Source organism: Antrostomus carolinensis, unplaced genomic scaffold (genome assembly GCF_000700745.2).
Source record: "Antrostomus carolinensis isolate BGI_N321 unplaced genomic scaffold, ASM70074v2 scaffold2983, whole genome shotgun sequence".
In the NCBI taxonomy this organism is placed as follows: Eukaryota; Metazoa; Chordata; class Aves; order Caprimulgiformes; family Caprimulgidae; genus Antrostomus; species Antrostomus carolinensis.
This window is the reverse complement of record NW_010307061.1, coordinates 10890-36792: the sequence shown is the minus strand read 5'-3', so window position 1 is coordinate 36792 and position 25903 is coordinate 10890. Positions and strand designations below refer to the sequence as shown.

General features: G+C 37.5%; 1 protein-coding gene across 1 annotated transcript; it reads left to right on the top strand.

The window, feature by feature from the left end:
- Positions 1-893: 893 nt before the first annotated feature.
- Positions 894-25652, top strand: ZNG1A (Zn regulated GTPase metalloprotein activator 1A). The gene is made up of 14 exons (XM_010165287.2): positions 894-996; positions 1898-1994; positions 3204-3295; positions 6597-6656; positions 7745-7782; positions 10989-11035; positions 11776-11862; positions 13122-13166; positions 16950-17006; positions 19419-19470; positions 22768-22836; positions 22933-22998; positions 24774-24903; positions 25579-25652. The coding sequence occupies exons 1-14, from the start codon at positions 894-896 to the stop codon at positions 25650-25652; spliced, it is 1017 nt and encodes a 338-aa protein (XP_010163589.2).
- Positions 25653-25903: the final 251 nt, after the last annotated feature.

Sequence of the window (25903 nt, the reverse complement as noted above, 5' to 3'; positions counted from 1 at the left end):
GCTCCCTCCGCTCTGCTCCGCCTTTCCAGCGCGGTGCCCTCACGCCGCTCCTGGTGACCGCGGTTCCTGTTCGATTTTCAGAACGATTTTCTACAGCTGTGTAGGCTCCTGCTGCTGCTGCTTTTGCCGGCCTGCTTTCAGGGTCCGATTTGTCATGTTAGACAAATTGGCTTTAGCCGCTTGGTGTCAGAATAGTGTCATGTGTTTGCCTCAGTTAAATGCAGACAGATTTGCAATCTTACGAATGTGAGGTTTGGCTTCCCTTTCTTAAATCAACACGGTTATTGGGACCTTCAGATATATTTCTATACGGTGAAGAGCTGGTTAAATTTAGGATCGCCAGCACTGTTCTAAAACTTGTAAGTTTGTTGCATCATGCTCTCACAGAAAACTCTTAAGGGCAGGGAAGGGAGATTGCTCTACCAAATTGCCCTAGTTGTGATCTCCTGCATGGGATGCAACTGTTAGTAATGTGGTATTACGGAAGTTGCAAACACCTCGCTTAACAATATCTCATCTAATGGTACTTAGTAGTACATCAGTGATTACTGATGTCAGAAAAAGCATTGGGAGGAAGAAGAATTAAGTGTGCCCTTGGTTAAGAGAATCATAAAATGAGTTCTCTGGGAAAGGACTGCCCAGCTGATAAGAGACTTGTAAGTTTATTAAGCACTGACACTTAGTGAATGGTCTTTTAAAGCTGAGATTTAATTTGCTGGTAGTTCCATGGGGTCAAATATCTCTGCAAATTAATTTTTGCAGTGTTACAATATAATGCAGGATACACGAATGAAAACTTGTATTTCAGAAGAGATCAGATTTGTTTGAAGTGTCCCTGTGCACATTTGCTTTTTATTTGAAAATTTAAGCTTTTTTAACCTTTTAATAGAAATATGGTCTGTGTTCTAGGAGCTGGGAAAACAACTCTTCTAAATTACATACTGACAGAACAGCATAATAAAAGAATAGCAGTTATTCTGAATGAGTTTGGAGAAGGTATGTAAACCTGCAGAGAATTTTTTTTAGCTGTGAAATGACAGATATGTACAATTTCTGTAAATCTAGAACACTGTAATTTTGAATGCATTATTGAAATTATTGACACACATCATAGTCTTCAGAAGGGCAAAAAGTCTTTCGGCTGGTGTTCATAAAATAATGCTGTGCATTTGTCTGTTTTGGTCATAAATTCAGCCCCTCAGAGTCAAGTAGATTAATATATTGCCCTGTGGGAAGTGCTCTACCTCCATTTCTCCCACTCAGTTTCAAGCAAATGGAAATAAAAATAACATGTTGTTAGATAATATCTTCTTCTCTTTCCTTTTCCCTCAGCAACTTACAGATCACAGATTATCCTAGACCAAGAAAGTAGGGAGACCTGTTCTTGGTGTCTGTGGTTCTTGGAACTCTTTGCTTTCCTTCTCAGGATTTTTAACTGTTATGGCTCTAATTTCATATTCGTACCATAGTCAGCGTCACTTACAGTTTGCACTGTGTTGGTGGTGGGGTTTTTGTTTGTTTGTTTGTTTTCATCAACTAGGATGCATGCCGCTCTTCTGGTCATGGAGCCTAAAGTAAAATGTATAGACAGAGCCTTTATTTAATATAGAGGTAGAGACTGGCTTCCCTTTCTTTTAGCAAAGTTTGTGGCACTTACACTGTACTTTCATACTCTGGATTTTGTTCTTTGTAGAACCAGCCTGACTTTGGGTTTTAAATTCTCATAAAATGGAAAATACTAATTTCTAAAGAACATGTCAGAAACATGGTCTTAGAAGAAAAAAAATATAATCCAAGAGTAAAAATATATAGCAACTTGAATCAATCTTTTGTATCTCTTGCAGGCATTGTCATGCAAATTTGTAGAATAAAATTACAGTACTACTTATATTTCCAGGAAGTGCCTTGGAGAAATCCCTGGCAATCAGTCAGGGCGGAGAGCTCTATGAAGAATGGCTGGAGCTCAGAAATGGCTGCCTGTGCTGCTCAGTGAAGTAAGGAAGGACTATTGTACAATTTCTTATAGTGGGTTTTGGGAGAATTAAAGAAAGGAGAAGATATCCAGGATTTGATTCCGAAAACTGATGGTGGTATTGATTGAGACTTCTTTTGTCAGATAAAACAAGCATTGGAATTTGGAAGACAAAAATTTATTTCTTTTTGCTGCCTCACTGGATGTGAACTTGGTGTCTTTCAGCAAAATAATCTAAATAGCAACTTACATACCACTGTGGTACTGTAGGGTAGGGGGCTCTCCCTCTTCTGCTAGTATTATATGTTTTTATATAGAGAGCTAAAGATTCAGGGAGGCTGGAACTAGGACTCGGGTTTCCTAACTTCCACATTAGTTACTCTGTGTTTCTTTCTCTGTATGCCAGTTAATACTTGAATATTGTATACCTCAGAAATGCTGGAGGGAGAACCTTTTGGTCACCTAGTGAAACACGATGTTCCAAATTGTAAGCTGATGGTCAGGTTAAAAAAAAAAAAAAAGCAGGAGTACGTTTGTTTCTTTGTTTGTTTGTTTGTTTGAATGCTGGGTTGTTTGTGCTAGGTTTGTAATAAAGGTGATGGCCTGTTTGTCCTGAAAATTTGGAAGAACCTGTCCTAATCCTTAAATTCAGATAGTAAGTGGAAAATGGAAGACCTTATTGCATTGTGTTCTACTGCTATATATGGAATGCTGCCATTTCTGCTGTGTTTTATATACCTTGGTTTCTTATATCAAATGCCATACATTTCTGCTTTGGGCTGACTTCAACTGAGATTTAAGTAAATGACACATCTTAATTTTGCTGTAGGTGAGGTGGAAAGCCAGGACAACATGGTTCAGTTCCTCTATCCTCCTCCTCCACACAGCTCTTTTCTTTTTGTAATCTCAGCTGCCAAACCAAATAGTTACATATTTATGCAGCCCTGCTGTCCTTTACAGGGCTTCCAGTAAACAAATCGTCATTTAAATCACCTTTATTATGCCTGTTGGGAGTAGCAAGTATTATTTTCAGACTAACATGAAAGAAAACTACAATTTGGCTAATATAGAGCAGCAGCTTGATGACTGAATTTTCATTGTAGGCTGTTAAGTCCTGACTCAGGCGTTTGCTTTGATTGTACTGACACTGTGTTCTGCATGAGAAGGTACATGTTTATGCATGTTTTAGCCTGTTTTCTCTGTTCTCAGGTTTAATTGTTTCTTTTTACAGGGATAATGGTGTGAAGGCTATTGAGAACCTGATGCAAAGGAGGGGGAAATTTGACTATATATTGTTAGAAACAACTGGTTTGGCAGATCCAGGTAGTTCACATTATGGTTTTCATAAACATGGTAATTACTCTGTTTTTATGAAGTGCTTATTTGCTCACCAGTCACTTCACTGTGCAAAATGTACTATGAAATGGTGACTTCTCAGGTACGTGCTTTGATTGCTGCATAAACCAAAACTGAATTGGATAAGGTACAGGAGCAGTGTTATGGGTGGGGTTGTTTTCTTGGGTGTTTTGTTTTTTTTGAATTTGCTCTGAATTGACTCTAAAGCTTAACAGAAATCCAGTTAAAATATATTAGTAGTTTTCAGTAGACTTTTGCTGTTCTGCATTGCTCCTTCTACAGTATAAACTGTTAGCATCTGAAGTATTGTTACACTGGCTGTAATAGGCCCTGTATTTTGTGAAGTCGTAAAATATACTGCGAAACAGACTCAAACATTTTTCTGGTACAGAGCGATAATAGATCTTTAAAATTCCTTGTGTCTCTTTAATGATATTTATTATAAAAGGTATTTAAACTTGAGCTTCTGTTAGTAATAGCTATCTAAAACAATTTTCTCTGAACCATGTCAATTAAAAATGTATTATTGATTGAGAGTGAAGGAGTTCTTATCAGAAATTCACTTGGTTCCCATTTAGGAGACTGACTCTTTCCAGCTCAAAGCTAAATAGTAGTTGTAATGGTAAAGTAATTTTCATCAAAAGAAAGGACGTTGATTTGACCTCTGTTACACACAGATTCTATTTGAGTCAAACTGGAAAACTGTTATGCTTTTTGGAAAAAATAAAAAATTGATAGATACCAGCAAACCATTAGATGTGGCCCTTGCTGTATCTTGCATGAGTAAGCACTGTGAAAAACTGACAGGTGTTTGGTGTTGATAGAGTGAAGCTGGGAGGACTACATCTTATAACTTCAGGTGGACAGTTTTAGGTGTTAGAATCAGTTTGGTTACTGATTTTTTTTTTGTCTGGTGTGCTTAATAATCTTAGACAGACTGACAGTAAGTAAGGATCTGATAATAGAAAAAAACCAAGGACTGTCATTACTGTCAGCTCCTCCTGTCCTTCATATTGTGGCACTGATATATGTTGTTTTGTTTCATAACAATCACGGGCTTTTTAAAAATAAACATACAGCACATCCTGTTGCTAGAATCTGCTTTACAGGGCCATTTTAGCAGAAAACAGGAGTAGTGTACTCCTAAGCCATGTGTCGTACAGAGGAATCGGGTCACAGATTCCAGCTGTTGATAGGATATGGTCCCAGTTGTCAAAATCCTTACAGACTCTTTTTGCTAGCACTTATCAGTTTAGTATGTTCCATTTTACATGCTGAAGAAATACAAATGACTGTACAAAGAAGGGAGAGTGCTACACTTTTCATTTTTCCAGAAGCACCTCATCTGGATGGAAATTCAGTGGATGTTGAGGCCTAACATGTAGAAAATACTAGGATCATATAATCATAGAATAATTCAGTTTGTAAGGGATGTTAGGAGGTCTTTGGTCCAACATCCTGCCCAAACCAGGGTCAGCTAATAAGACAAGACCAGGTTGTTTGAGATACAGTCATATATCTCTGTCCTCTGAGGATAAACATGTCACAAGCTCTCCAGGTAACCTGTTCTATGCCTGCCTTTCCATGGTGAAAGAACATTTTTCTGATACATGTGGTCTTAACCTCTCTTACTTCAGTTTACTACAGTTGTCTCTCATCCTTCTACCACAGCCTCCCTCAGTCTTCTCAGTGACTCACCTGTAGGTACCAGGGAGGCTGCTGTTAGGTTCTCCAGAAGCTATCCCTTCTCAAGGCTGAATGAACCCAGTTCCCCCACCTCTCTTTGTAGGACCTGTGCTCTGGCCTCAACTGTCTTGATGATCCTATGCAGAACTCAGTGCAGTTTATTGATGTCTTTCCTGTATGGGAAATACTAGCCAGATGTGGGCTTGAAAGTGGTAAATAGAGGAGAATAACCTCCCTCAGCCCTACATCTCTTTTAACAGCCTGGATGCTTTTGGCCTTCACTGATCTGAGGGCACACTGCTTGCTCGGCTTGCTGCCTGCCAGGACCCCTAGAGACTTCTCTGTAGACCTGCTCCCCAGCCAATCTGTCCCTATCCTGTATCATTGCCAGGTGCTCTTTGTTCTTAAGTGTGTTACTCAACCTTTTTCCTTGCTGAATTTCATCAGATTCTTGTTGGCCATTCCTTTCTGCCTGGCCAGGTCCCTCTGAAAGTTAGCTGTGACCTTAGGTATATCAACTGTTCCTTTCTGAATTTGGTGTTTTCTGCAAACTTGACAGTCATGTCTTCCATCCATCCACTCATGGGCTCCTGGTAGAGATGTTGAACAGGACAGGTCCTAGGATAGACGCCTGCAGTATCTGGCTTATTACCAGCTTCATTAACTGCAACCTTTAGAGCTTAACAGTCTAACCAGTTTTACCTAGTTCTCTTTCCATTCAGACTGGTAATGTCCCAACTTGGTTAATAGAATATCTTCAAAGACAGTGTTGAAAAAATTTCTAGAGATTATGTAAATGGCATACAGTGCTCTTGCCTTGTCCACAGATACAGTATTTTTTCCACAGAAGGCCAGGTATAGCCTTCACAGATTGATCAGACATGATTTACCCTTGTAAACTTCCTCTCACTACAGTTTCTTTTTGCACATTGAACCTGCATTAGATATTTCTTAACTTGATCTACCCCAAAATTATCTAAAGCCAGAAGCTTTAGTGTGCAGACACAAGATAACTGAGGAAAACATTATTTTCTATATCTATTTTTTCTTGACTGTCTTCATCTTCAGGTAAGAAACTGCATGGGAGAGTTTATAGAAACCACTGGAAAAAGTCCCTGGGAAGGAGCTGATTTCTCCCGAATGCGCCAATTCCATTTTTCTTTAACTGTTTTATCTTCTTTTTTATCTCCTTTTTTGTGTGTATGTGTGTGACATGACCTAGAAACAGTCTCTGAAAGGTCAAGAGAGGGAGGTTTTTTTAGAAATGAGGGAGCCTTGGAGTATAGTAATGACGGATAATTTATATTACTGAGTAAAAGTAATTTAGACAACTTCCATGCATCTGGAATTGTAAGAGTTTAAAATCTTTTTGCAGTCATAACCGTTGACATGCACACAAGTAAAATGCTTTGGTCACTGTTGTTAGATCAAATGTGTGGTTGGGTATTTGATATCTGTGATACTTCCTGAGTTTGGAAGAGTGGAGTTTTGAGTACAGCACTGCAAAGAGAGTTTTCCTATGAAATGTTTGAATATTGATGGAAAATGTCAATTTGGCAACTGAATGTATTTCACTTCTTAGGAGCTGTGGCCTCCATGTTCTGGGTTGATTCTGAACTGGGAAGTGACATCTATCTTGATGGTAAGAAGTGCAAGCTTGTTTTCCAATGTATTGGCATTCTGTATCTGGATTTAGTGTAATGTATCCTTATCATTTAAGTAAAGGTTTCACAGAATGTTTTCAATACTTGATAGTGGTTCTCACATCCCCAGACTTGACCACAGAGATCCACTTGCTTATTCTGATGTTTGTTTATCTGCTTGGTGGGTTGTTTCAGGTTGCTAAATCCAACAGAAGTTGTGTAATGTTTTGCTAAGGAATCAGATATGGAGAGATCTTGATTGTGGTTTAAATGGGGGGGAAAAAAGGTCATTAGGCAGATATTATGAAACATTACTTAGTGGTAATATTACAGTTCTCATTTTTTATTTTTTTTTTCCCCCAATGCAGTGTTTCCTAAATTGTTTCCTTTTTTTCTCAACTCTTGTCAACATCTGGACTCTATTGCTTTTTGTTTTCTGGCTTCTATGCCTATTGTACTCTTCTTAGCTTTAGTATTTGCTGTGTTCCATTAAAAATCTGAGTTTACTGTAACATAGATCATCACTATATGTAGTTAAAGAGCATGTTGAATGTTGTTTGTTTGGGTTTTTTTTTAAATGTAGGGAATAAACCCTACTTTTTTGTTTAAAAAAAATAAAAATCCTACTAACACTTTGGTCAGTCTGTAAATACTCATCTAGCCAAGGAAACATTCAGTTGAATAGGAAACAGCTTCCTAAGTTGCTGACAGAGAATTGCAGATTCCTGGTCATGTGCAATCAGAATAACTGTGTACCTCAGTCAGTCTCCTTAATTTGTTTTGGTAAGCTGTGAAAGCATACCTCTGCCAATTCGCTGTTGTGGAAGAAGGAGGAAAGGCATCCACCTTGTGAGAATTTCTCTCACCTGGTTTGGTAGACATTTTTTTACCACAGATACGAGTTACAGTAAGAAACTAATTACATGACAAGTCTAATGTTCAGATATACTGGAAGCATTGAAAGTGTTATAAACAGTTGTAAATGTGATGATACTGTTACTTCAGTAATTGTACAGGAAGAGTTCAAGTTGTTAAAGTGTTAGCTGCCTCCAGCACATTTGTATTCTATTTTAATGTTCTCTTTTAGGTATTGTATCAGTTGTTGACGCAAAGCATGGATTGCAGGCAAGTTACTGGATTTGTTACTTGATTTAAAACTGCAACATTAGCACAGCTATTGCAATAATGTTCATTTGGGTTAATTATATTTTTACAATTGCTTTAATTCTTACAATGGATAAGGATGTATTTCAGTTGCTGTGGTACATTAGTAGTATATTTTGAATGGGAACAAGGAAGTACTGATATTCATAGGAATTCAGATTCTTACCAACACAGCGGCAAGTCTACTAAGAGTTGTCAGGTTGCTGATTACCTGATGCCTATTAGTTCTGTCACTTCACTTGGGAATCTTGGTTGCATTCCAAAGAGGTATTAGCATTACTGTAAAACAGTGGAGAAATTTGTCTTACAGAGTGTCATAGGTCCATGTTACTTGGAAGGAGAGCAATAAGAACAGACATTTGACAGCAGTGTGGTAACAAGTGAGTTAGGGCTCAAATCAGGAAAGGTGCTAATGTAATGGCAACTGTGGTGACAAGAGAAGAGAGTGCCAGGTGTCTAGGCACCATTTCAGATTAAAAGATTACTTCATTACATGGAAGCAGGCAAAAAGAGCATGTATTAAGAGTGATCTATGTAAACTGTTGTGTAAGAACAGACCTGTAGAACAGTGAAGTTGGATAACAGCAGAAATTGTGATTAAATCAAATAGATCAACACTTTTTTAATAGCTAGTCATAAAAATAATTATTTGCAATGCAGTGATTTAGGAAGTGACTACTTTGATTAGGTATTGATTTTGCAGGATTCAAAATAAAAGTGACCATAAGAAAAGATGCCTCCATGATCTAAAAATCCCATCACGCTGTGAAAGTATTTTTAATACACAATAGCTGCAAAAATCAGAGGAAACTGAAGAATAATGGTTAAAAAATAAGGAAATGATCCCCCTGTTTTAAGACTTCATTTTGTTTGGACTGTTTGGGTTTCTGTTTTCAGTTGAGCTGATCTAACAGCTGATGTACCAAAAGGGGGCAGCCCTGTCCTCCCGTCAATTTGTACTGCAGCAGGACGGAACTAATTAACCCCATAGCAAGCCAGTTTGGCGAGTTAAGCCATCGTGTTTTGCCAGAGGTGTTGCAGAGGAGCTGGGAGAAGAATGAAGGGAAGGGGCTGAGGGCTGGTTTGCACTTTTAAGCAGGAACCGACTTTTAAATCAGCTTAACTATCACAAGAAAACACATCATGTCTTAAGTCAACCCCCTTTTCAGCTGAGTGCCTTCATGCTAATTCAGATGTGTTTTATTAATTGCAAAAATATTGTTCTGTTTATCTTTCTCTTTATGCAGTGCTGATTTATTGGCTCGAAACAAATATAAATTTGTTGCACATAGCAGCACTGAATTATTACTGTTTTAAAAATAAAATTTTTATTATTTAAACTTTCAAGTAATATGTCAGAAGCAACACAAAAATGCTTTGAAGCATTCAGCTTTTCTATCCATTTTTATCTTTGACAGCTCGCAGAAAACTCTTACATTCAGTAAACCTGTACAACACTGACATCCACTCAGGATAATAGAAACTTCAGACTTTCTCAGTTATATACCAAGTAAATAACTTCTTCTTTGTATAAAGGACTTGCTAGCTTGTGCAATTTCTCTGGTTGAAAAGCTTGACCTCAACATCTGCTTGCGATTCAAAGAATTCTGAAAGCTATAAAGGCTTGAGATAATAGGCAGCAATTTAAGGGTGTCATGCTTCAAAGAACCAACCCATCACAAGAAAAGCTGACACATAGTACCTGTGACCAGTCAGCCAAATAGAAACTGAAGTGGTAATTGATATCATCCCTTACCACTCTGATGGATTTGTCACCCAGCAATCTGAAATACTCATTTTTTTTTAATCACAGGCAAACAGCTGTCAGCTTGAAGTGACAGTGCTCTACTTTCAGGACTTGACATCTGTGCTACTGGCATTGTCCTTTTCAGGGCAACAAATCTGATAACACTTAATTCAATAGAATCAATACACGGAGGATTACAAAGAAAAGGTCAGAGGAGAGGTTCCCTCCCAGTCATCCTGTTATGCTCTGCTTAGGTTGTGCACAATCAGGAAATGGGGATTTTTTTTATTCCTCCCCACTCTGCCCCATGAAAATTTCCCATGACAATTCCACTTCATTTGGTATTCTTGTGTCTTTAAAACCAAATTTTAAAATAATATTCCTGGTACATTAGGACTGATGAAGAAATGCACAGGACTCTCTAATCTTCCCAGAGGTGTAAGGTATAAGAGGAGCTCTTAGTAATATTACAGCACCAATTTAAAGTTTTGCTGCCTCCAGGTACCTGTGATGCTTCTCTCCTGGAGACTGCTGCCTCTGTGGCAGAGTGGGCAGAAAATAACTTGTAGCTGGACCTTTGCTGCTTCAGTGTAAAGTCTGTTGTTCTGCCTAAATTATTGAGGAAAGTAAGGCTTTATGTTGCTAAACTTCACACGGATGCTTGAGATGTGGGCACTTTTTTTTATCCCTTTCACTCACTCTTCTGCAAGGACATTAGTTTGGGCAAACAGGTGGAGCACAAAGCTGCAGATGATTGAGATACTAAAGTCCTGCAGCATGACCAGAAGCTGCTGCTTCAGTCAAGGCTGACTGACTCTTCTGCCTAGTTACAGCCTGAGTAGTCTGCAAGCACTGATGTTGGGCAGACTTGCCAAGTAGTAGTGGTTTATTCATACAAACCCAGAAAAAGAGTTAAGAATTTTTATTGTAAAAGTACAATTTGTCAGATCTTTCAGAGAAAAGCAGTATGCAGTTATGTATATGAAATCCTGTACTGCAAACCCAACTCATCTTTAACAGTTAGTCAACATCACACTCATGAGAAAAATTACTGTACTTCCATTTTTTTGGGTACATTTTTCAATAATTGCTATATGTCATGGTAATTTTTAAAATTCATAATAAATCTGAAAAGTAATTAAAAATAAATACTATAATACAGTTTTCCAATCCTTTAGCATTGTAGTAATAAAATTCATTAAAAAATATATGTTTTCATAAAATAAATTATAAGCTTCTGAAATGGTAAATATATAAAAGTACTTTGTCACCATCATTTTATAGAAAAATTCTAGATGCAACGTTTCTCAATACCTTGTTGAAAAATATAACTCAGCTGAATTGTTTTTGACTTCCTTTAACTGCAAATGAATTTAAATATTTTAATATGCTTAATCCAATTGTTTTAATTTTTGTCTAGCACTTGACAGAGGAAAAGCCAGAAGACCTTGTCAATGAAGCATCTCGGTATGGATGTGTAAATTAATTTTATATACCACAATTAAGAACTGTGCTTATGGATTCTTTTTTTCTATAAGGCTTTTCTCTCTTCCTTTGCTTTTAAACAGGGTAGATTGGTGTAATGAGGTAGAAAATAGAAAAGTGACTTCATGCTCTGTTTCGTCTTTTTGCCAAGATCTGACTTTTCTAATACATATTTTAAGAGGGATGAGGTTTTACATAAGTGAAGGAAAAACACCTGTGTTGGGGGCAAGAAAGAACTGCGTGCTAGAAAATACCAGGTGCTTGAAGTAGAACTGGAGATAGAGGAGTATTTTTTACTGGTTATGGAGACACGGTGATTAAGGATAATTGTAACAACAGAAGTCTTCATAAAGCAAAGAGATTTTAAGTATGACTTTGCAAAGAGTACGTGCAAGAGAAATAGAGCCCTGTGAAGTTCATAAATTATGAAGGATTGTGGATTAGATTACTTCTTTTTAGAAACAAACAAACATACAAAAAACCTGCCCAAAAACCAGCAAGCTTCTGTGGCTTGGCAGATTCCTGTCATGGCACAGAAGAGCACCTCAAGAAGGCAGTTGTACTGTAGTCATATTCCATGATGTTCTAGTTTGATTGATGCTTGCCTTTCTGTACTAACAACAACGCTTATAGTTATGGGAGAGATGATGTTTCTACCTTACAGGAAAAGTATTTTTTCATGTTGTCTTTTTTTTGTTTGTTTTTTTGTTCTTAATATGTAGGCAGATTGCATTAGCTGATCTTATCATCATCAATAAAACAGATTTGGTTTCAGAGGAAGAATTGAATAAAGTTAGAACATCTGTCAGGTATGAAACTTTTGGCATAAGTGTAACACCGTACTGGCTCAAAGGTTATTTTTATTTAATCATAGTTACTTCCTTCTTGCTGTTAATACAGAAATTAGATCTCAAGATTACACTGGCATAAATAGCTCAGCAGGGAAAAAGACTGCCCCTATTCTAAAGCTATTTCAGTACTTTTATGTGCTTACACAAGCTTAGCAGTTTGCCTATCTAGGCAAGATCTGATGTTACCTACTGGCGACTTTGTCTCAAGTGTCCACATTCTTATATTTTTGGTCAGCTGTTTCCATTTTTCTGAATTAGCATCAGGGAAAAAGAACCTGCTAGTAGATACTGAGTTCATACTGAATATGAAGATGCATGGAAGAAGTCCCAAATAATGGTCTTGGGTGTAGAAGAACCAATGGTCTGAAGCAAAACAATCATCAAAGGCTTGTAATCCTGGTTTACGGTTGACTTGATGATATTTGAGGTCTTTTCCAATCAAAAGGATTCTATTATTCTGTGATAACCAAAATGAAACATTGACATTTTGAAATTATTTACAACTGTATTAGTGGTTTGAATTCTAGAAGTAGAAATGCTTAGACCCAGGAGTCTGGCACAGGAAAATGCTATTCTTACTGGTAGTATTTTGTTGTCAGAACTTGTGAAGTTCCCCAACCCTTAACTAGGGTATGAAGATAGGCTAAAAGAGTTGGGGCTGTTCAGCCTGGAAAGAGAAGGCTCTGGGGAGATCTTATAGTGGCCTTCCAGTACCTGAAGGGGGCCTACAAGAAAGCTGGGGAAGGACTTTTCATAAGGGCATTTAATGACAGAACAAGGGGAAATGGGTTTAAACTGAAAGAGGGCAGGTTTAGATTAGATATTAGGAAGAAGTTCTTCACTGTGGGGGTGGTCAGACACTGGAACAGGTTGCCCAAGGAAGTTGTTGATGCCCCCTCCCTGGAAGTGTTCAAGGCCAGTCTGGATGAGGCTTTGAGCAGCCTGGTCTAGTGGAAGGTGTCCCTGCTGACGGCAGGGGGATTGGAACTAGATGATCTTTAAGGTCCCTTCCAACCCAAACCATTCTATGATTCTATGAAAACATCGTAAAAACAAAGTCTTGTTGGAGTATCTGTTGGTTTGTTCAACAAGTTCATAACAGAGTTGAGGTTATTGTTGTGGTGCTATTTCTTATGCTGCTCTCTATGGTTAAGTTGCTCAAGCAATGTATTATGGTTGCATTTTCATTTAACTTTGATTTTTCTATTTTATTTTAGGTCAATAAATGGACTTGTTAAAATTCTAACAACACAAAGATCAAGGTATTAAATGGCCACTATTACTAGGTGCCAGATCCTGCTTCTTTTGAGACAGATTTAGTATGCTATTAGATCAGTTTGGTTAAAGGAAAACTTTTGAATTAGAAATATTTAACTCAATATTTATTGTACCAATAAGCATTTAGATAAAAGAATTTATTTAAAGAAGTAAAAATGTTCACATCCTGCACTTTAGTGTATAACTTCTTTTAAAAAAGTTTATTAAAGTTGCATTTTAGTAATTTTGTCATTTATAGAGTAATAGCATTTGGAAAGTTCCTGAAAAATGCTACTATAAGTGTAGTTTAATTGTCTTCAGCATATTAAAAAATGAAGCAGATTTTTAAGGGAGTGTTACAGGTGGACGTTAAAAGTTTCTTCTAAATTCTTACCAGATCTTGTAACTAAACAGCAGTTTGTAAGACCGACTTGTATCTGAGCTAATCATTGATCACGTGCACTGTGATGGATTTTTCTGTTGTGCCAGCTTAAAAATTTTTCTGGTTTATGGTGGCTGCTGCAGATAAATTGTTACTCAGAATTACTTTGAAAGCAAAGCAACAAAGCTCTCCTCTTTGTTTAGGCCGATGGTTGTCTTTTGTTCAGGTCAATGGCCTCTCCTCCAGGTTCTCTCCACCTTCTTCTTTTCCAGACAGTCCTTCCCCTCATAAATATGGATTTGCAGAGGTGTTTCCCTATTGCTGATTGGCTCAACCTGGGCTTTGGGGTACACCTTGGAGCCAGGGGAGCTTCACAAAATTTCTCACAGGGGCCATCAATGTAGCCCCTTCCCCCACTACCCAAAATGGCCTCCCCCACACAAACGAAACACTCTTTTAAGTAATTTTTGAAGTGAAAATAGTAGACATAATCTTAGTACAGTATACTTAGCTTTTTAAACTTATTGCCAAATGTAGTTGGAAAGTGTAGAGAAAAATATTTGCTGCTGTTGGCTGATCAGATAGGATCAACAAGTGACTGTAGAACATGTATTTTATTTGGTAACCCAGGGTTTTGAAGATGGGTGCTTGTTGGACTTTAATCTAAAGATCAGGTCAGTTTACATTTCCAAAAATGTTAATTTTGTTAACATTTATATTGACTTCACTTTACTTGAAATTCTGTCTGTGATCTGATCACTGGAAGTTTTATGTCCTGCTGTTGAAGAGTTGCACTATGAAAAGCATTCTTTTTAGTGACCATCACATTTGTTTATAAGGATTATTCTCATATTGTTTACATTGTTGAAGGAGGAAGGTGAAGTGTTTAAGTCGCTTTGACAACTTAGTGCTCCTTTCTTGTTGACTTGCAAATTCCCTTGAAAAATGCTTAGAATGAAAATAATATTATAGAGGGGATCATAAATTATGTTACTGAGAGGTTTCATACTGATTCATTTACTACTCTTCTAGTAATCCTCAGTAAATCATTTCTCTTAAGCCAGCATGTGTCTCTATTACATAAAAAGTAATTTTCTTCAATGGATTTATTGTCATTTAGGGACTTCGGTTCAAAACAGCCAATATGGATAAACTTGTGAGCAATTCTGATAATCAGCTTTTAGTGTTCAACAGCTTTTTTTGATATGTTAAGTTTCTAATGTGTAAATAGTCACTGTAGATTCTGCTGCAAAATTTTAGACTTTTTAAAATTTGTCCTATTCTGTAAATTCATTATTAATAAGTGAGTATTTAATAAAGTTGAGTTGTATTAGAATAATGCTGCTGGCATTTTTCTCGATCTGTAGGCGGAGGTGAGAATGTCCTGGCGACTCCAGGTTAAATTTAACCAAGATTTTATTCTGATGGTGAATCTTGATCTTGGATATTTACTCATGGCTAATTTTACAATATCCAGATTTGAGTATCTTATTTTTAAGACCTCTCTATTATTTACAGTTTTCATGACTCCTATGCAGTGTGTTCTTCATGTAGTGTGTGTACTTAAGAGTGCAGCATGAATGGTTGAAAGACAAATGAAGAACAAATACTGCAAAGTGATGGAGTTGCAGAGATACAATTGTAGCATTTCCATTTCCTCCTGGTTAGTAGACATTTGGGAACATGATACTAATTTTTAAAATTCTGAAACTTTTATGAGTAATGGGAAATTTTATCTTTGCCAGAGAATGGGGAAGAAAACAATGAAGGATGATCAGGGCTTAGGAAAACACTTATATGAAAAAGATTTGCAATAGATTTTTGCAGCTGAAATCAAAGAAGTGGCAACATGATGATTTTACTGAGAACAAACAGTGGTTTTGAGAAAGCAGATCAGGAGTTCCTTGGTTGAGTTGCAAGGCAGAATGCAGAAATGGTCAGTGAAATGCTTTGGAGGGAGAAAAGAAGCGAACTCTATTGATTAAGTTAAACTGCTGATAAATTGCATGTGCATGGTTCTGACTGCCGTAGGAAATCCACGCTAGCTTGAGACCAAGATTTTTGTAACATGAAAAAAAAAGTTTCTGTAGAGGTGATGGCGGTATCCAGTGTGGCTAGAAATTTTGAAGAGGATATTAAACTTCATGCTTTGAGTGTTAAATCAGTACTTGTCCATGTCCATTAAGAAGAGATCCAATATATGAAATGTAGTATCCACATCTGTACCATTCTCTGGTGTCTTATGCCAGCCAGCATTAAATTTTGGATATTAGATTAAGTGGACCTCAGATGCAGCCCTCAATGACAACTCTTCTGTTACTAGTAAATATTCTGTAGTGAATGACACGTACTGCCTCTCTGAATAAACATTCCAAAGGTGAAATAAGAAAAAAAAAAATAAATAAAATTATTGACATGTTATTTGAGAATGTATCTTCTTTGATTAGGGGGTTTTGTCCCTCAAAAGCCCGCATGTAAAAGGGACCATTATAACACTTTCTTGAGTGTTTCTGTGTGATTTTTCAGATCACTGCTGAGAAGAAACAACTAGCACTGAGTTGGTCATGAACTTTAGAGAGGCATTATTTATGTATTTTACATTATAAACCTTTCATCTTAGAAACTGTAAAACTACTGTTGAGTGTAAAAGTTTTAAGAATACTGGCTACACTCAAGAGATTTTGTTGTTGTTGTTTTTTTGTATTTTTAACCTCTCATGTTCCTTGTATTCATCCACATATCATTAACAATTGCCATTAGCCATGAAACCTATAGTCTCTATTGCTTTTATAAAAAAAGCTTCTTATGCAGGTTTATAGGTAGCTGTTCTTACAAGTAAATATGATCAGTGCTGTTAGTTCTGTATGACACTTTTTAGTTGTCTAAGTTTCAGATGTTAGAGCTGAAATTCTTCATAGTAGCACTTACCTCATAGCATATTTCAGTTCTGTTTGCTAACAGTGGAGCAGTAGAAGCCACATATATTCCAGGGGTTTGTGTGTTGAGAGTCTGTATTAGTAAATATTAAGGGTGCAGAATAATTGCTGGGAAGAACTTCGGAGTTCCTTTTCCCGTTTAGAAAAAATCAGTTATTATTCAAACATCCAGTATGAGACATTTTATAATATTTCTTGGAAATACTTTGTATTTTACTATATTTTTTTAAAATTATGTTTCTGTGCTTACCTATTACCCTGTAAAAAAAAACTGCATTTCCTTGTAGGAGATGATACCAACCACCAACATCTAAAAATAAGGCTAAGGATTGATGGCATTTGAATGATAGACAGAAAAACAAACATAAGCTTCAGAGAACCATTTAAAAATAATTATTTAAGTATACACAAGTATACACAATATTTAAATATAGCAAAAATAAAAAACTTTCTTTCTTCCTTCTGATTAGAGTTGATCTCTCCCATGTCTTGGACCTGCATGCTTTTGACAGCTTATCTGGAATAAGGTATGGTGATAATTTCACTGTCTTTTATTAGAAATAATGTCCATTGTATAAATATATGCATGGAATAGACACTCAAATCCTGGCTCATATTTGCATCTGAGCTTCTGTTAGAAATTCTAGTTCAGTCACTTATTTAAAATTCTCACTTTATAAGTGGTAATCTGAGATATCCACTTGAAATGTGTGCAACAAAAGCTTTTTTGACTTTGTAAAGTGAAATGAGACAATGTACATGGTTGGTTGGCTTTTTTTTCCCAAAATACAAGTTTTACTTTAGTAGTAGTAGTAGTAGAGCAGATTTGTACACTCTTTTCTGGTTCTTTTAAAACATAAAGGATTTCAAGTTTTTTCTCACTTCACATCATGAAGAACTGGAGACCTCCTTAGTTTTCATAGAAAACAGAGAGAGGCTGAGTTTTGCCAACAAATGAAGCTGGTGCAAATTCTGGTTACTGTGTTCTGTGTTGCTTGGGGTATATATTTAAACCAAATATGAGTTCAGCATGCTAGATGAGTGGAAAAGTAAAAATGGAGGTGAGGGGAGAAGGGCTTTCTATTCACTTTGTGTGCTGAAATTCTTCAGCGAAGAGAGCAAGAAGTACTGGAGCAGTTGTACAGGAAAGGAGGGAACATGCAACTTGGGGCAGTATCAGCTTCATTTTTTTTCCTGGACGTGCACTGTTCACTTCCAATAAAAGAACATGACCACTTTCTTTTTCACAGAAGGAAGAAATTGCAGAAGATGCAAGCTAGTAACCTCTAGTAGATGAGATGCACCTAAGAGATTCCCCATGAACTGGTGCAGTACTATCCAAAGGGCAGCTGCCCTTTCTTTTTGCGAGCACTGGCTTTTGTCTGATCTGTGAAAAGCAGTGTTTGTTTCTTTTGAGCTCCTCGAGTGTACCAGTCAGATCTGTACCAATGACAGCATCATGGAGGTATCAGAATAGGCATCCAAAAGAAAGTTAAGGGAAGAGGAATACAAATATATCCTTTATGGCCAATAGGTAACTATTAGATCAGGAACCATGTCCTGAGTTCTTATGGTGAATCAGCTAGTTCATCCTGGAGCCACAGAGAGAGAGAGAGAGAAGTAAGAACATATGAACCAGAACAGGATTGATAGGATGGAAGAGTGGGCTATCAAGAACCTTATGAAGGTCAGTAAAGACAAATGTAAGGTCTTGCACCTGGGAAAAGTAATCTGGGAGTGCAGCCCAGGCTGGGATCTACCTGGCTGGGGAGCAGCTCTGTGGAAAGGGACCTGGCGGTCCTGGTGGACAACAAGCTCAATATGAGTGAACAGTGTGCTGCTGTGGCAAGGAAAGCCGACAGGACGCTGGGTTGCATCAAAAAGGGCATCACCAGCAGAGTTAAGTCATTATCCCACTCTCCTCAGCACTTGTCAGGCCAAACCTGGAACGCTGTGTTCAGTTTTTGTCCCCACTATACAAAAAAGATGTGGACAGGCTGGAGAGGGTCCAGAGGTGGGCCACAAAAGTGATCAAAGTACTAGGAAGCCTGCCATGTGAGGAAAGGCTGAGAGAACTGTTTTTCAGCCTTGAGAAGAGAAGGCATAGCAGAGACCTTGTCACCATGTTCCAGTGGCTACAAAGAAGATGGAGACTCCCTTTTTTCAAGGAGTCAAATGGAAAAGAGATGGATAATGAGTACAAGTTACTTCTGGGGAGATTCCAACTGGACATGAGGAAAATTTTTCACAATGAGAGCAATGAGCCACTGGAATAATCTTCCCAGCGAAGTGGTAGATTCCCAAACATTGAACATTTTTAAGATTCATCAGGATGGGTTACTGGGCCATCTTGTCTAGACCATGCTTTTGCCAAGAAACGTTGGACCAGATGATCCTTGAGGTCTCTCCAACCTGTTATTCTACAATTCTGTGATACATTATTTCACTTAGTGTTACTGATTTCATTCTTACAAGCAACAGCTTTGTACGTTTTTTTCTTCTTGCTTTTCAAATAATCTTTCTAAAGTATTTTCAAAATGTCAGTGTCTAATAAATAGATTCTAGTGATTTTTCACTTCTTGCTTTAATGATGTAGATTGCCTCTTATTCCTACACAAAGGAATAGCAAGAGTGTTTTACTACTTGGAGTATAAATATATAAAATTCCAAAGATACTGCAAATCATTATTATAATTGTGTTTATATTTTAAAACCCCAGCATTCTAACACGAATCATTAACTAGAGCAAGCCAATATAATTAAACATACCTATTTTGAGATGAGAACTGAATTAACAGTTGAAGCTTATTCTGAGTATGCAGTCTGTCTTTGATATTTTAGTTTTGCTCTGCAATACTGAAGAGGTTATTTAAATTTAGAAATAGTGATAATTTTGTCCCTCCTACTGAAATGTGACATTTAACTTTGCTTATTTTCAGTTTGCAGAAAAAGCTTGAGCATGTAAAGACAACACATGCACATCTAGATAAGGTAATTGCTAAAACTACTGCTTCAATCTTTCTGTAACAACAAGATTGTTCAGGGTAATTGCAAGCATTACATGCTAATCATGTTACCTTTTCAGAAGGTTTCAGTTGGGGGGTAGCGTGTTTTAAGATCTTGGAAGACTATGTTGAATGTGTATAGGAATGTGCTTTGCTGTAGATAGATTCTAAATGGATATAGTAAGTATAAGCTATTTCAAAAATAGCTTATAGGCTTACACTACTCCAGACAGTCACATCATAGCACTACTCTTTTTAATATTTGCAGAATCAAATCCTAAATTTGTAGCCAGTCTTTATCCTGTAGGTTTTCTGTCCAAATGTTATCTCTGTATGTTGATATCAGGGAGATGTTATTCATGATTTTGCATTCTTTAAAGCTGAAATAAAATTTCACTAAGTAGTTAAGCATGTGTAGATTTCCATTCTATGTGTGCTTCCCATTGTTTTCACAAGAAATAGTAACAATTTAACTTGTAACAGTGAGGTAGATTCTACTCTAGAAACTAGGTATTCATCCTGTAAGCGCATGTATGCACATGCTGATGTTATTTTTAGTATGTCAGATTAAATTCTCAAATGTATTCCCGCCTGCTCCCTCGGTACTTAATGTATGTTTATATCAAGGCAGATTTTATATTTAATCTTTAGTTCCAAAAGAAGAATACAATTGCCTTTTGCTGTTTTCAAGACTAGCAACTTCACTGCCAAGATTTGCAGTTCAAAAGGAAAAATACAGGCATTGTATGTATGTAGCTTATAATATATGAAAATTACATTTAATCATAGCAACTTTCTAGAGGGAAAGTACATTTTTATAAGCTACTGTATAAAAATACAGGTTTTTCTTTTTTTGTTGCAAGTGGGGCAGAAGACCAGCTTTGCTGAACAGAGAAATCCTTGTGAAGCTCAAGAGGAATAATAAATTGTATGTTCTATGGAAGGTCAGGCTTTGCAGGAAGAGTACAGAGCTGTGGTTCACTTATGCAGGGAGAAGACATGCAAGGCCAAAGCTCAATTGGAGTTGAAACTGGCTAGTGTTGTTTCAGATAACAACAAGGGTTCTTTTCAGTATGTTAATAGCAAGAGGAGGCCTAAAGAAAACATTGGACTGGTACTTGTTGAAGATGGTCATCTGACTGATAGGGATGAAGAAAAAGTGGAGGCATTCAATACATTTTTTTTTTTTTGCCTCAGTCTTTCATAATACTGGTAGACCTTGGCTGCCTGGTCCCCTGAGTCACAGGATTGTGAGTGTGGGAACAGTGACTTTCCTTTTGTGGATGCTGAAATTGTAAAGGATGAGTTGTATCAACTGAATATTCACAAATCCATGGGACCTGATGGGATTGATCCCGGGGTACTAAAGGAGCTAGCGGATGTCATGGCAGGACCCCTCTTGATCATATACCAAAGGTCTTGCAAGTCTAGGGAGGTCCCTGCTGACTGGAAGATAGCCAGTGTGATTCCAGTGTACAAAAAGGGTGTAAGGGAAGACACGGGAAACTACAGACATATTAGTCTAGCCTTGGTTCCTGTAAAAATGATGGAGAAGATTATACTGCTGCTTTTGACAGGCATTTAAAGAACACTGCAGTCATCAGGCACAGCCAACATGGGTGTGCAAAAGGAAAGTCCTGTTACTAATTTGATATCCTTCTGTGATAGGGTCACCAGTCTAGTGGATGAAAGGAAGATGGTGGATGTCATTTTTCTGGATTTTAGTAAGGCTTTTGATACTGGCCCTTACAGCATCCTTCTGGACAAGTTGTCCACCTGTGGGATGAGCAAGTTCATGGTGTGCTGGGTGAAGAACTGTCTGAAGGGCAAAGCTAAAAGGGTTGTAGTGAGTGGGGCTACATCTGGCTGGCGACCAGTCACCAGTGGTGTTCCTCAGGGTTCAATTCTAGTGCCAGTTCTGTTCAATATATTTATCAACAACCTGGATGCAGGAGTTGAACACACCATCAGCAAGTTTGCTGATGATGCCAAACTAGGAGATGCTGTTGACTCTTGAGAGACAAGAGGCCTTGCAGAGGGATCTGGATAGAGTGGAGTATTGGGCAATGGGATTAAATTTAACAGTCCAGATGCCAGATTCTGCACCTGGGATGAAATAATGTCAGGCACAAGTTAAATTGGGAGAGGAGTGGCTGCAGAACTGCCCTGCAGAAAGGGATCTAGAGGTTCTTGTTGACAGCATGCTCGGTGTGAGCCAGGAGTGTGCCCTGGCAGCCCAGAGGCCAAACCATGTCTTAGGGTGCATCAAACACAGCACAACCAGCTGGTCAAAAGTGGAAATCATCCCGCTGTATTCAGTGTTGGTGCAGCCTCACCTGGAGTATGAGGTGCAGTTCTGGGCCCTACAGTTTAAGAAGGATGTGAAGGTCCTTGAATGCGTCCGGAGAAGGGCAGCAAAGCTGGTGAAAGGGCTGGAAGGAATGTCCTGCAAGGAGTGGCTCAGGACTTTGGGCTTGTCTAGTTTGGAGAATAGGAGTCTGAGGGGTGACCTCATTGCTCTTTACAGCTTCCTGAGGAGGGGAAGTGGAGAAGGAGTTGCTGGTCACTTCTTCCTGGCATCCAGTGGTAGGATGCATTGGAATGGTTCAAAGCTGCACCAGGGGAGGTTCAGACTGGACCTTATGAAGCATTTCTTTACCACGAGGGTGATCAAATACTGGAACAAACTTCCTGGAGAGGTGTTGGATGCCGCAAGCCTGTCAGCATTCAAGAATCATTTGGACTATGCCCTTAACAACATGCTTTAGCTTTTGGTCAGCCCTGAAGTGGACAGGCAGTTGGGCTGGATGATCATTGTAGGTACCTTGCAACTGAAACAGTCTATTCTATTATATTCTGGGTTTTTCTCCATTAAGTTAGACTAGTCATCTGAAAGCAGTAAGCATTTGAAAGAATGTTAAGTTGTACAGAAAGTAATTATCTGTATATTCTTCTATTCCATTGAGAGGTTATAGTGGCAAAAATAAATTTAAGATACATTATTTCCTTCATTTTGTAATAAATTGATAATTTTAAACTGCATTATTCTGATGATGATGGAATAAAACATCACATCAGACACCAATGAGCCAAAAAGTGTAGCATGATGCAACAAATAAGAGCTCAATAGAAATGGAGATTTTTTTATTTATTTTTTTTCAAATTTGATATGGGTATACAGTTACTTTTTCCTGAGGCCAGGTTATAAAGAACACTTTTTGAAATCTATGTAATGAAATATTTCTTCAGTTTAGTAATAGTAAGTGAGTCTTTTCATTTGCAGGGTATAATTACAGTAACATTTGAGGTTCCCGGAAATATAAAAGAAGAAAACTTAAATCTCTTTATTCAGGTGAGTAGTACATCATTGTCAACTGAAAAATTGTGACTTGTCATGGAAAATTTTCCCAGGCCATTCTGTTCATGAAGACATTTTTCCTTTTCATAGAATCTTCTATGGGAGAAGAATGTGAAAGATAAGACTGGACGCACCATGGATGTCATAAGACTGAAAGTTAGTCAGAAATGACCAAATTGTTTTGCGCTTTTCCTGTTTTACACCTAAAACTGCATTGTGCTGTCAGTTACAGACCTATCAAAGGTGCTACTGGATCACTGTAGCAGAGCAGACAAAATGGAGAATAGCAATTTTTCATTGTTCCATGTAGAGACAGTTTGTTATGTTGCTGGCTGGTGGAACAGCTCAAAAGGAGATAACGGGCAGAGAAGCAGACATTGATCCTACTTGTTTTGAATTGAGAGGAAGGTGTACAGTCCCAAGCAGCAGTGTCAGAGTTAATCATCAGGTCATAGTTAAATAACCCTTTCACCTCCATTGCTTTGAAAAGTTCCATCCATCTCACATAAATGTCTCCTTATCTAGGGATGTAACTATAGATGTCATAATATGCCAGTGATTCTCATTATGGATAGAAAAAGTTGAATTTGGCATAACATGGCAGTGCAGTACTAGTCATGGTCTACACTTAAAACTTTTTTTCAGTATTGTCAGACTGTACTTTTAAAGATGCAGTCCATAAGTGTTCATCTTCATGGCCACTTCATATGTTTCTCAGTTGCGTGGTTTTGAGAGGACTATAGGTAACAAGTTAGGATATATTTTAATTTTCCTTATACCAGCAGCCAAATAAATAATTAGAAAATGAGAATCAAGGCTGTCATTTGATAGGCTGTAAGAAATACAAGAAAATACACTCTGATTTGTTTTCTGTGAACACTTGTGCATCATAAGTAGCAACATAATTATTTTCATTTCATTGGAAGGAGGGTTGTATTCTTGCTCTTTCAGCAACAAGATGAGAATATCCTTGTCTTCTTCCTCCTGACAGAAGAGAATAGCCACTGATGTATCTTGAGCTGTGTGAAAACAGTACTGGTTATGCACAAGTACATTTTTGTTGTATTGAGCATTGGAGTCAAAGTAATTCTGTTGGAAATCTGAGGCTTGTGTAAGCTCTGTGGTGGCCCTCAGTCACAGACAAATGCACCAAGGCTAATGAACCCCAGGTAATTCTAGAACGGGTTCCAGGGTTTGTTGCTTTTATGTTTATATCTTACCTGCAGTCATATCCTTTTAGCAGTGATAGTCATAGAATTCCAATTAATATGCCAAATGCAGACCTTTTTTCATGAAATATTTTTAACCTTTTTTTTTTTTTGCTTCTTTAGGGGTGTTTGAGACATGTTTTACAGAATGTGTTCTACTAGAATATTTTATAAAGTTTTACAGGAAGTCATGAAGACTCTTTTAATATAACTTTTGGTATGTAGGTTATTGGGCTTACTCTGACAGTAATCCCTTCTAATTCTGTAGGTAGTCATTTTACCTCACAGATGTTTGTTCTTTTTCCAGTATTCAAAGATTCTGTTTCAGAATAGTGAAAATTCTGAGCACAAGAGCTTAATCAGAATAGTCTGAAATCGAATATTTTTGCTCATTTACATCGTCTTTGATAGGCAATCAGTCTTTCATAGACACACCATACATATATTCCCAGTCACATAGTAGCAAATGACATTTTGGGTTTGCTCAAACGTGCTAGATTGTGACCAAATGAGGAACAGAAGGCAGTATGGCAAAGTCTAATTATCAGTCTTTAAAAAAATAAGGAGATGTGAGAATGGATGTTACGATTTTGACTAACTAGGGCAGAGTTACCAGGAATATTTTTCCCTGCTTGGCTTAGTTTCAAAGATTTTTTCCCCCCTCCTACATACTTCATTTTTAAAGGTTTGTTTGTATGTCCTAACAGTTATTTTTCTGATAAGGGACTGGTATCTATTCAAGGCAAATCTCATCAGGTGATAGTGCAAGGTGTCCATGAGCTCTACGATCTGGAAGAGACTGCAGTAGCCTGGAAAGAAGACGAAAAGAGAACAAATAGACTGGTCCTAATAGGTAAGAGGAAATTATGTATCTCCTCATTTGACTTCAAGAAGCTTTTCTTTCAGCATACAGTCCTGTGACTTTTCCCGTGAAAAACAACCAGCCTAAAAGCAGCAAGTATGTTCATTGTAACCTTCGGTCAAAGGTTTGTGCATCAAGACATCCAGCAGTTTTATATTCCAGCTGAGAGGAATCCCGTAGTGAAATAAAAGAAAGTACTGAATATCATCAATTATGTTGGCATAATGAATGCTATTTTTAAAATTCATAATTATAAATATGGTGATGAAAATGGTTTGAATGTTTGATCAAATATTCAGTAACTGTAAGGATGGCAACTATAGTCATTAAAATATATTAAATCTGGGGTTTTTTTCTGAAAAACTTGTAATAATGAGATTGTACGTTTGTTACTTCCTACGTGTTATTCTCTGCTTTGCAAAGTGTTTTTATTACCAAAACCCCTCTATCTTTCCACCTTTCCCTTAGTTGTACAGCTTGGTGTCTGTTGTTGCCTCTAAAATCTGAAGTTATCTGGTTACCTGCAGCTTAATGTTAATACTGCTGTATTTTCACTCAATGGTATAATAAACATTTTCTTTACTGAGAAGACTTGCAGTTTGCTGCTTGCACGCATTTTTTGAACACACTGTGAAATACAATTACATAATTTATTTCTCTTTATAGGCAGGAACTTGGATAAGGAGACTATCAAAGAAGTATTCATAGCCACTGTGAGAGAGAAACAAGGAAACAGTTGACACCAAACTACAGAAAACGTGAAATGTTTGCTTAACCTTGCAAGCTTTTTATGACAGAAAAGACGGAATGACATGCAGTATAGTAGCTTCTTTTTCCTCTTGCAGTCTACGCAACAGTTAAGCCCTGAAGTCCTCCTAAGAATCCCAGCGGACCTACTGTTTAAAGATTGGCTCTTATGGTCTAGAATTGAACAGAAAGAATTCTCCCATTTTGGATTTGACTTAAGTTACGTCAGTAACATCTTTTACCT